The sequence below is a fragment of the Aristolochia californica genome, unplaced genomic scaffold, assembly GCF_029961685.1.
Source record: "Aristolochia californica isolate CCGP_79_NKW_82.1479 unplaced genomic scaffold, dmAriCali1.0.hap1 SCAF_3, whole genome shotgun sequence".
Lineage (NCBI taxonomy): Eukaryota > Viridiplantae > Streptophyta > Magnoliopsida > Piperales > Aristolochiaceae > Aristolochia > Aristolochia californica.
The window spans coordinates 8,617,881-8,630,708 of NW_027181992.1; the positions used below are offsets into that span (position 1 = coordinate 8,617,881).

General features: G+C 35.2%; 1 protein-coding gene across 2 annotated transcripts; it reads right to left on the bottom strand.

The window, feature by feature from the left end:
• Positions 1 to 2,004: 2,004 nt before the first annotated feature.
• Positions 2,005 to 5,724, bottom strand: LOC137960423 (uncharacterized). 2 transcript variants are annotated; one of them, XM_068808054.1, is made up of 5 exons: positions 5,527 to 5,724; positions 3,200 to 3,355; positions 2,792 to 2,967; positions 2,520 to 2,641; positions 2,005 to 2,440 (listed from the first exon to the last, which is right to left on the bottom strand). In XM_068808054.1, the coding sequence occupies exons 1-4, from the start codon at positions 5,668 to 5,670 to the stop codon at positions 2,545 to 2,547; spliced, it is 573 nt and encodes a 190-aa protein (XP_068664155.1). In that variant the 5' UTR covers positions 5,671 to 5,724; the 3' UTR covers positions 2,005 to 2,440; positions 2,520 to 2,544. The 2 variants fall into 2 exon arrangements, with proteins under 2 accessions (XP_068664155.1, XP_068664154.1); XM_068808053.1 differs by having other exon boundaries at positions 3,200 to 3,364.
• Between the last annotated feature and the right edge of the window lie 7,104 nt (positions 5,725 to 12,828).

The window sequence follows — 12,828 nt, forward strand, 5'->3', positions numbered from 1 at the left end:
AAACTATTAGTGTCTCATGTTTTTTTAAATATTTTTTTAATTAATTTTTTTTATTAAAATCATATAATTTTCTAAGTAAGATTTTCGTACCAAGATGGGGTAGAAAACTGTATAGAAAATTTTTGAATAAGTATTTAACAGTTGATGTTGTCATACTTTTAGCATGAAGCAATTTTCATTGAAATTTTGTGTTTGATATTTTATTTAATTAAAAATTTATAGATAAATATAATAATATATTAGATTGATTATTAATTTTTATTTATTTCCTTAGAAGAGGCAATAAAAGGTTCATTTGACTTTCCTAAGAAATTTTTAAAATATTTCTTGTAATTTTCTAATAAGTCACTAATAATAATAAGATTTTATTTAAAAGTTTTTTTTGGGAATATGTATCATAGGAAAAATATTTTTAGTTTTTCCTAAAATATAAATTTTTATCTAGGGCACTAAGGAGGCCATAATAAATTATGGCCAGATTCAAAAAATACAAAAAAAGCTAGACAACAATTGGAGTAAAAAAGATTAATATTGGTGTATTTTTAATCCTTTTTTAAAATTTTAATCCCCTATCATTATATTTTTTTAAAATGTATGCATAATATTGGTGCGAGATCATCAACAAGGAAAAAAAAAAAAACTCTTTGTCCCTTCCTCATAGCTCTTAAAGAAATTGAAAAGATATTTTAGTAGAAATGTGTTTCTAGAGACTATTAGTGATTTTCTCAATAAATGTTGAAAAAACATTTTTAGTAGAAATATAGGGACCATTAGTGCCTCATTTTTTTCAAAATATTTTTTTAATTATAAATTATTTTTAAAAAATATATAATTTTCTAAGTAAGATTTTCTTGCCAAGATGGGTTAGAAAACCATATAGAAAATTTTTGAATAAGTATTTGACTGTTGATGACATAATACTTTGAGCATGAGACAATTTTCATAACAATTTTGTGTTTGACATTTTATGTGATTAAAAATTTATCGATAAGTATAAGTATAATAATATATTAGATTAATTATTAATTTTTATTTATTTCCTTAGAAAAGGCAATAAGAGGTCCATTTAACTTTCCTAAGAAAAATTTAAAATATTTCTTGTAATTTTCTAGTAAGTCTCTAATAGTAATAGGATTTTATTTAAAGGATTTATTGTTTTTATTTGGGTGATTGTAAATTGATAGTGATATTTTATTTAATTTTGTTGTGTTTGATTATTGTATGGAGTTTATTTATAATATTATGCAGCGTATGAAGTGTTTAGACTATTTTATGGAGTGTATAAACAATTTCATGGAGTGTTTATGGAATGTATAGACAATTTTATGGAGTGTTTATGGAGTATTTATGTAGGTATTATTTATATTGATTATGCTCAATTTTAAGTAGAGGTCATGCCGAATTTTATACAAGTATTATATATATAGATTATGCTCAATTTTAAGTAGAGGTTATGCCCAATCTTATACACGTATTATATATATAGGTTATGCCCAAATTTATGTAGAACTGATGCCCAATTTTATGTAAAATGTATGCATAATTTTATATACATTTTATTCGATATATATTTTTTGAAAAGTTTTAAATGTATGTTGAGGCTCGAGCTCAGCTTGAACTTGTTGGGCTCGAGCTCGATAACAATTTTAAGCTCGAAACTCGGCTCGGCTCAAATATAAACGGGTTCGGGCTCGGTTCGGCTCGATGCCACCCCTACCCACCACATGCGATCCATTGCGGATTGGAATTCGAAAACTTGACCCACACATTATTACGGATTGGATTTGGTCAAGTTAATTAACAATTTTTATTCACCTTATGATAATGTGCATCTAAATAATTAGGAGAGTTAAGTGGTATAAACTATAATTAGTTAAAAACTTTCTTATGTACCAGGGCGATCAAGCCCCACATAAATGTGCAAATCAATAAAGATGACAGCTTTAGCTGGGGGTAAAAGAAGTGAATTTTCAGGAAAAAGAAACAGCCAAATAGGTCTTCAGCTTAACTCAATTTGGAGTCCGGGTCCAATTCAAACCGATTTGATAAGCTGGGCAGAACCAAAATTCAGAACTTTGCTACAGACTGCTTTTTCAATCCCTTCTTGTCCTATTTTATATAATTTTAATTGATGATGTCTCCTACATTAAATAGACAACCAGAGATCCCAAGCAGAAACCTGGAGGAAGGGAATGTCCGTGTTAATCACCATGTAGATAGACACCAGTGATCCCAAGCAGAAATCTGTACATGTTCTCTCCGGGCTGTCATGGCCTTTTTTTCTCTACAGCCTAAACATGCATTAACAGAGAAGAGAAGATAAATCACTTTTTCTGTATTCAACTGTGGCTGAGAGCAACTGCAGATTCACGTTGTAGCCACCAACAATTAATGACCAAATATGGTTCCGCTCTAATTTGTATTTTCCCACATTGAGTAGCTGTTAACATAAGAGTAGTAGTGATTCAGATTACTATTAAAAAACGAAACAAATGGAAGAACAGTCATTTAGGGCAGACCTGATTCTTCTCACACGAAAAACTATCATGTTGTGTGGGTTAAAATCGCTTCCACTCGGTCCAAAGATGCCGTTAAGCGTCCGTAGTTCATGTCAAATATGGGCTCCCCAGTTCCCATAGCCCTATACAGAATTGCACTTACAAACTATTAACAACAGTATTGGAGTTACAAGCCTGACAATATTGGGACGTGCATGGTATAAGCAAAACATTTTGACTATTTGTTTCTTGAAACAGAAATATTTTATTTCATGAATGTGAACAAAACTCACCCATGAATCTCAGGTAGGACATATTCAGCTCTCCAACCAAGTCGCAGATCAAACCCAGGGAGCAAACCAATTGAGGTCTTCTTTCGTATCTGTGAGACACCATCTCCACCAAAACACGAGGAGAGCTTCCATTTCCATCCAGTAGTATTACACTGAAAATTGTGGCCTATTCCCACCTACAATGTGACATAAAAGGCTTCACACAAAACTCAAGAACAAAAATAAAGATTTCAGTTTGACTTTGTAAGAGGCTTCAAGTAAACAGCAGCTAAAAATTTATTGAATTATTCAAGCTTTCACAGATTCAGACACAATGCCTGAGAAGAGCTGCAGGGTAGGTTTGAACAGGGCAGAGGGACAAAGCCTACTAGAAAGTTCCACGATTCTCTGCAGTGTTATGAAACAAACCTGAAGATTCAGATAATTTGCAATGGGAATCTTTTTGGACAGAAGCCGTATATCCCCGTGTAAAGGCTCATACATGAACTTCCACTTTCGATCATGTGACGATGGCTTTAGGATCACTTTTGCCTGGTAGTCGTTGTTTCCCTGAAAATTATAAAACTGACCACACTAATGGTCAGACAGTAAACATTCGAAATGCTAACTTTTCATTAACTAATAATATATTACACCTTTCCAGAGAAGGTGAAGAAAAACAAAATATATAACATATCTGTCAGATGTCAGTTCTAAATGTACCATGCCTAAATCGGATCAAATCAGGGGCAATAAAACTGTATAATAACATATCTGTCAGATGTCAGTTCCGAATTTACCATGGTTTTTCTTTTTTAAATAATTCATAAAATAAATGCTCACAATAATACTCAGAGGCTCTACTTGATTCTTTCACTTTTATCCAACAGAGATGAAGGTGTCCTTCAACAGCCAAAAATATTGAGAATTTATTAAGAAATCATTTTGGTTTTGTAATATAGAACAAGAAAGTTTGTTCAACAGTTAATGATGGAAGGGAGTGTGGCAAGGGTGGGTTATAAGAATGAAGCCATACATGAACTTGCTCAATTTCCGAAGCCTGAAAATGGAAACCTTATAAGTGACTGCTTTATGCTCCTCATCTCACTTATATTAGAGGAGGCTTCTTCATAAAAAGCATGATTTTATTACAAAAACAAAACCAAGCAGCACAATGGGAATGCTGGTTACAATTTATTTAGTAGTTAAAAGGTGTTATTAAGAGTGAAAATATACATGAGCACTGGACACCCCAAAAGATGGGAGGCAAATGCAAGGAAAAAAGAAAAGAGCATGAAGGGACAGTCCAAACTAAGGGGAGGAGCTCTCGTCTACAATGAGGCACTGACAAGCAGCCCCCTCTCAGGCAAGCATCCACAACCAAGGTAGCTGCTCTCTGTGTATGGATCCCTGAGATGAGCAGGCATTGTCTTGAACTTGTAAATGTCAGTCAACTCTCCAAGGAGGACAAAAGACTTCCCTTCCCAAGAAATTACCATATCTTAGAAGAAGAAAAGTAAATACATTAACAGCATAAATAGGTTTAGTGGACATACTGACTCAAAATAATGCTAACCCAAGAAGTGAAGCCCAATCAGACACGAACAAGTCTACAAGGTCCATGCTTAAAAAAGAAGAAAATTAAATATGCACATTGTAGATTTCAGAAATGCATGCATCAAACATTATAAGCAGAGATCATCAGAAATATAAACGAAGAAACAAAACAATATAGAAAAGAGACGATAAGAAAGCAACAGAAACATTCTTTTCATCCAGAAGATCAAACCTTAATAAAATTCTGATACAACAGACAACTAAAGGCTACACACAGCCCTCTTATCCCCTGGTAAGACTTGAGCCCAAAACCTTACTTTAGAAACCCCTCCATGAAACAATTGAATCAAAGGCATGTATCTGTCTGAAATTGATGCCTCACATCAGAAACCGTTTCATGTAACCATTGAGCCAAAGGCCCAAGCCACCATGTGTTGTCTAAAATGGACTAGATTTTAGAATGGTAAAATCAATCTCAGAGAACCCAGAAGGGGATATCAACAGCCTTGAGTGCTTATGCAAACCAAATGCTTGTTAATCACAATGTGAAGCAACAAATACAGTAGCCATGGATTTTTATTGTCTTTCCGAGGGGAAAATTTCAGAAAAAAAATGTAATCAGTTTACCCGTAACAAAGCAAAAAAGTACATGAAAGCGCATCCCCAAACTAAAACTACGACCATGCACCAAAAGTTGAACCCAGCACAATCAAATCTCTACGCAATCTAAAAAATATGGTATTTATTCAAATGGCAGTGGCACAATCTTCATGAAAAACATTACGAAGAGGAGACTCCGTTTTCCAGCCAGCGGCAGGATTCTATTTCTTGCCACTAGAAATCTCACTATAACCAATCTTTTGTTCTTGACATCACGGCACAAAGTCATCCAACTCAAAATAACAGAACTTCTTCATCATGGACAGCAAGATTTCTGCAATTCTTAAGTCCAAGCTACAAGAAACGAATCCCGAAGAGTGATTACCGCATTTTCGTTAGTAGCAGTAAAAAAACCTGAATTCCTCATACATGTACCAGTAAACCGCACGAAGTTAAGTCAGTCCATACGAGAAGAAAACGACTAAAACTATTCAAGCAACCGAAATTGCGTAGAGAAGATGACAAGCAGTACAAAATTTGAAAGCAGTAGAGCGTATATACATAAAAGAGGCAACATTTTCGGTGTGAACGATAGATACCTCAAGATTCAACCCGACGCGTAAACCCTCTACTTCTTTCCTGAATTTCAGAAATAGTTCAGATGGGACAAGATTTACGTTGTAAACATCTTCAATGGAAGAGGCTTCTTCATCCAAGGAATTCGGATTAGGCTCCAACGCCATAGATATCGGGGCCTTTTAAATTTGGACGGAGTGCAGAGACGATGGTAATCCTTCTAGTGGAATCCAATCGAGTCCAATTCACTCGCTCGTTGGTGCAAATATATAAATATCAAGAAGAAAAACTGAGCATTTGGCCTAAAAATCATATTAAAAAAATAGTTTCATAATTATATATTAACAAAATATTTAAACTAATCTTGCTATCATAATTATTTGCTGGTTTATGTAATTTTTATGCTTTGAGAGTGGAAGTAAAAAAAATCAGATTTTTTTAGTTGGTGACATTCAGAACCTATATATATAAACCACATGATGATTAAATATTGAAAAAAATACTATCAAATATGTTCAAAGTTGTAGTAAAGTAGTAAAATTATGAAATATAATTTTGATGCATAACTTGTCATTAGATGTGATGTCCTAAATGAACAATTTAATGCCTTGATATAATGGTGAGATTATTTATACCTTGAAGTTCTTTTACTATAGTCGCAGTAATAATAAAAATTATTGATGGATGGTATTTCGTTTCTACATCTTCCGAGAAATCTTCTGCAAACTTCAGTCACAGTCTGTCTGAAAAAGACAAATATGATCAAATTGATGATATATGTGTATAAATGAAGTAGGGGTGATGAACAGTCTCTGTTATGGCGTTTGAAAGGAACGGTGAAAAAACCAACAATATGGGTTTAAATTTCTAATGATGTGGCTTGGCCATGGCTGCTTTCTAATGATGGAGATAGGAGAACTCAAGCTAAGGCAATCTTTGCAAAGCAGGGATCCTCTTGAAGACCATGTTCTATGCCCATGGTAATGTAATCACTAAGAACAGCAGAAAGGCTAATCCAAAACAGAAACCCACAATTGAAACAAAAGCCTGCGACAAAATACAGCAGTTGGATGAGAATTTTAGTTGTTAATAGCCAGCTACTGAAAACGGTGGACGAGGAGTTTATTTTTATCATGCCTTCCTTCGAGACGCAAACTTGAATTTCACAGGAAACCATGATAATCCACTGTCCACCAATGGTGCTAGTGCAAGAGCCCTACAAAAGTATCCACACAGAGAAATCAAGGATCAACACTAACCATAAAATAGTTATATTAATGAAACCATAACAAAAATTGGTACATAAAAAGGACTGGCAGTAAAGATGTAGGTTCTCTAACGAAATTCTTCCACAACAGTATCTAAAGAACTACTTTTGTCATTGACCACATAATTCATTATTCACCAATCTTCAGCCAACCAAAAGACAAGCAATACCAACACCTTGGCTTGTAAACAACTACATTAGAGAGAGACCTGGAAAGACTTTTTAAAGTAAATTGGTGGGATACCAAGAGAGATAAGCAATGCCAACATAACATTTTCTAAATAAACTGCTCCAAGAAACTACTTCAAAATAAAAGAAATTGGAGGGACATTCAGTACCATTGGCAAACAAACCAATAAATCCCAACAAACCAAGAAGTACAATAAGTGTATTAATGTCACGCCACTATTTTGGTCTAGGAATCGATCCTAAAGCTTCAGCGTATGGCCTAGCTTACTTTGGGTGAAAAGTAAGCTAGTAAGTCTTCGTTTCAAGGGAAAATTAGGCCAAAAAGAAGAGAAACGAGCTCTGCCAGAAACAGGGTATTCTTTGCACGAGTTTTGAGATGGATACATCAAGTTTACAAGGCCTAATTATAGGCAAATCAAAGATAATTCACCCTTATCCCCTATCTTACATGAGCTAATGAGAATTCGCCACATAAGCAAAACAAATCCCCTCTTATTCCAATTCTGTTGGAAGATGGGCCCAAGTCCACAAGACCAAGGAAGGCCCACAGGTCCACAAAGTGGTGGCATGATGGTAAATAAAAAGTCATCTCATAAATATAATACTAATGTAATTAGTTTATGATTTATGTCATTTATTCACTCTTAATAGGGTGAAGAGTATTCTTGTAATATTAGTACTTTTGATGTTTATAAATACAACTTAAGGGGGAGGGTTTGGACAAGTCCATTACCCTATTCTTTCTCCTCTTTTCTCCAAATTGGTCACTCTTCCTCTTCTCCACAACTCTTCTTCTTCTTCTCAGCCCTTAATCCTCTTCTATTATGATTATATATCATGGAATCCTAAGTTTAAACATGGTATCAAAGTGGGTAATGATATGAGGTGTAAAAGGAGAAAAAGAAGGAGAAGAAAGGGAGGAAGAAGAAGAAGAAGAAAAAAGAAAAGAAAAAAGAAGAGTTTCTCATTTTTCCCAAATTTCTATATTTCATTGGATTTTTCTCTCTTGCCGTATTTTTCATATAGAAAATTATACACCGTTGGAAAGATATTTGAGTCTAGTTTCAACCTAAAAAAGAATCGTTGAAATCAAATCCCATGTGCCCTTATTTGTCTCAAACTACCCTATCTCAATACCTTTTGGGTGGGAGAAACTTGGATTTCGAAATTTGGAGCAAAACAGCCCCTCAGCCAGCCAGCCAGCTGTTGGCCGCGTGTGCCTGGTGCTTGTGGAGACTGTACTGCGCCTGCCACCCCATATCCCGCGTTTCGACCTGAAGGTTTTGTACTCCAACTTGAACTTGCACTTGTAAGATTGTTTTAGACTTAACTTCATCAGTATTAGCACTCTTCGCTTTCTCTCCCTCAAGCTGGAGAGTACATGCTAACGACCCCAACTTGAACATAATGAAAATTTGATCTTCATCTTCATCTTCATCTTATGTATCTACATGATCTTCATCTTCGAAATAGGTGTTAGTCAAGACAACTTCATCTTTGAAATCTTTGAAATAGGGTGTTAGTGTGGACAACTTCATCTTCATCTTCATCTTATAGAAATTTAAAATTATTGATTTTAATAATTATAAAAATAAACTAATTAAACCAAAGTGTCTGAGTTAACAATATTTTAATTACCACTATTAAATCACTAATACAATAGAGTGAATAGAAAAAATTCTGATTAATGAATAAAAAATATTATATTAATAACATAAGATAGATTTGCATTGTATTAATTAATAATATATTTTGACATAATTAATGATGATATATTAATCAAATGCATACTTTAATTATATTTTATTTACCAGAGACTTAAATATGAAGTTTAATATAGTAATAAAATAAAATAAAATAATAAATAAATACATATACAACTTTTAAAATAACCTAAAAAAAATTATTCAAATAACGAGTTTGTGCCTTTAATATTACAATCAACGAGTTACAAGTTTAGTACATATAAATTACGCATGTTCAAAAGTAATAAGAGTAAACCATCATTTATCGTTCCACATGGATGTCGATATGGCATCTCGAAATTGTGCGGCTCTTGTGGATTCTAATGCATTCTGCCTCCGAATGCTTGTTACTTGGCTACCCACATCCTCAAGATCATCGCAATCGTCACTGTCTGTATCATCCATTGTACCTAATTGGACCGCATCACCTCCTCCACCGAGCTCGCCACCCGAATCATCATCTTCATCTTCAAATAAATCATCATAATCTTCTGCACGTATATAATTGTGCAATATGCAACAAGCATGTACAATTTTCACCTGGATCTTAAAAGAAAATGGAGGAGTGCCTTTTAATATTTGAAATCGAGCTTTTAAAGCACCAAAAGTTCGCTCAATAATATTCCGTAAAGATGAATGTCTTCGGTTGAATAATTCTTTTTCATTTCTAGGAATATTATCTCCAAATTCTTGCAGATGATATCGGGTTCCTCGATATGGAGCCAAAAATCCCGGAAGATTTGCATAACCAACATCGACTAGATAATATTTTCCTATAATAAAAATTATATACCACATAAAATAATTGAAGATAAAATAGATAAAAAAGTACTGCATAAAAATATATTACTTACCTTCAAGTACAAAGATTTCATCTTGACGAGTCAATGCATCCTTCAATACACGGGAATCGGCTGCTGACCCCTCCCATCCAGCAAGTACATAAGTGAATTGCATATCAAATGAACATGCAACCATCACATTTTGTGAGAGATAACCTTTTCTATTCCAAAACCTTGGTTGATCTTCAAGTGGAATGTTGACTTTGATATGAGTTCCATCAATAGCTCCAATACAATCCTAATTATACATTTTCAATTAATATTTACTAACTTTGTATATTAATGTAAAATTATTTAGTTATAGGAAGTGATGTTACCTTGAAGTAGGGATAAAACATTGAATTTGTTAAAATCTTCGAGTGTGTGCGTTCCGAAGGCCGTTTGACGTAATCAGAGTGAAGTTTGAGGATTGCATCCAACACCTTGTTGAAATACTTACTTATCGTCCAGTTTGATCTATCAAACATCTCTGCTATGACACTATACACTTGTCCTTGACCAACAGTTAGAAGGAAATATGCAAGTTGTTCTTCAACTGAGATGGTCTTTGTGGCTGATAAAAACCCTTTACTAGAAAGTATATCTGCGAATTTGTGAAATACCGGTTGGTTCATCCTGTACACTTTACGAAATTTAACTGGAGATTTGTCTAGTGCCTTTTGCATACAATGGACCATTCATCCCACAAGAACGTGGTACACGTCTGTTGTAATGGTACAGATAGTATCTTTCCATGGCGATCATTAAAGTTGTGAATGCAACCATAATTGCAACCTTTTCATCGTCTGTCATAGTATCCATGGAAATCCACAAATTCAATTGCCTAAAATTCATAAACACGAGTAAACATCAATCTTCAATCATAACCTATTTGCAATCACACCTATAAACAACCATATTCATCCACATTCCCACATCCTACATTCAATCACATCCTACATTCATCCACATTCACACATCCTACATTCAATCACATCCTACATTCATCCACATTCACACATCCTACATTCAATCACATCCTACATTCATCCCCATTCCCACATCCTACATTCAATCACATCCTACATTCATCGACATTCCCACATCCTACATTCATCCACATCCCACATCCTACATTAATCCCCATTCCCACATCCTACATTCAATCACATCCTACATTCATCCACATTCACACATCCTACATTCAATCACATCTTACATTTATCCACATTCTACATCCTACATTCATCCACATTTCACATCCTACATTCATCCACATCCTACATTCAATCACATCCCACATCCATACTCAAAACACCATATTTATCTATGCAATATATAAACACAACAACATATCAAATTTAAATACAAACCATACTAATAAGTTTTGCAACGTCATAATTCAAATATCATGTCTACTACATAATAATATTCCAAAAAAATAGTGTATTTATAACACATTACAATTAGTTTTCAAAACAAAATTTAAGCCACTTGACCCGCTCTTCCACTATCATTTCCATAAACATGACCTTCTTAGTTGGTGTATCCAACCATGAAGGAGCGCGATACTTCAATTTTGTAGGCAAGTTCGGGATTTCCCTGAGGGCGTTGACGCAACCTCTTACAATATCGTCTTTCATCATGAAATTCTGAAATGTCTGAGCAATTCGATCTATTGCATAAAAAATTCTGCTACTAGTGTCGTTATCGGGCATTTCGGTTCTCTTTCTACGACGACTTGAAGATGACCGTTTACTTCTTTCAGATTGATTACCTAGAGACTCATCCATGCTTAATAATGGTGATGGAGTATCCCTAACTATATCAACATCCGCTGGCTCATCCATCGGGACATGTTCCGATTCACGGATCACCTCATCGCCCTGATCTACAAAGGTTGCAGCTCCTGACCATACCGCTATTGTGTTTTCCACCACCACAGCTAATTTGTTGTACAGGGGGCAGCCTTCACGTCTGTACTTCTCAGCATCTTTATGCTTCTACAAGAATAAAACATCATTTAGACGTCTTGGAATAGAGTTATACTAACGCGAAAAACATAAAAAATATTTTATAGTACATCATGTAGTCGAGCCATACAAATTTACTAACCTTTATGTAATCAAGCCATATAGAATTACATGCAGTAACTCGTTGTGTGGTTGCATCCCAACCAAACCTACTAGTGCATATGCACTAAACAATGAAAACACACACACATCAAATCCAAATTCACCGAAGACCCCTGGTAGAGCCCCATATAACTTCGCAGTAACTTTGAACTGTACCTCGTCAGTGATGGGGGTCGGGTTTCGTTGGCTAATGAACGCCCGTGTAGGCGATTCAACCTTGTTTGAATTGGACTAAAAACCCCTAAACACTAATTCCAGAACTTAATACCTTAAAAGCCCAAAACCCTAAACCCTAACCCCCCCCCCCCCCCCCCCCCCCACCAAAACCTAAAAAACCCTAGAGCTTAAAAACACAAAACCCCCAAAACCTTAAAAACCATAAACCCCCCTAAACCTTAAAAATTCTAATCTTTAAAATACCATAAACCCCTAGCCTAAACCCTACCCGAAACACAAACCATAAAAAAAAAAACTAAACCATCAAACCCTAAACCCTATCACCTACTAAACTCTAAACCCTAAACACTAATTCCAGGACTTAATACATTAAAAGCCCTAAACCCTAAACCCTACACCCTAATTCCAAACCCTAAACCCAAAAAACCTTATAGCTTAAAAACCCTAACCCCGTAAACCTTAAAAACCCTAATCCCTAAAATACCCTTAACCATAAACCCTAATTACGCACTAAACCCTAAACCCTAATTTAGACTATAAACCGTAACCCTAAATCCCAAAATAATGCACAAAATAACCCCCAATTACGCACTAAAAATAAATTTAAATCAAATAAAACACTAATTTAATGAAAAAACAAATTCGGGTTTAGGCATACCTTCTGAAATTTGGGGAAATCTGAAGTCGAAGGGTGAAATCGAAGGGGGAAATCCGAAGCCGAAGGGTGAAGTCGAAGGGGGAAATCCGAAGCCGAAGGGTGAAATCGATGCCTAATCGAGACTAGCCAGAGAGAGAAGGGAGTGGGAGGCCGAAAGGGAGAAGACAGGGAGAAGACAGAGAAGAAAGGGAGGTCGGGAGGGAATAGAGAGAGAGAAACGAGAGAGAGCTTGTCCGAGAGAAGAGAGGGAGTCACGGAGACGAGAGAGGGGGTGTGACAGAGAGGGCGAGGCCGAGAGAAGATCGAGAGTTGAAGCCGGAGACGAGAGGGAAC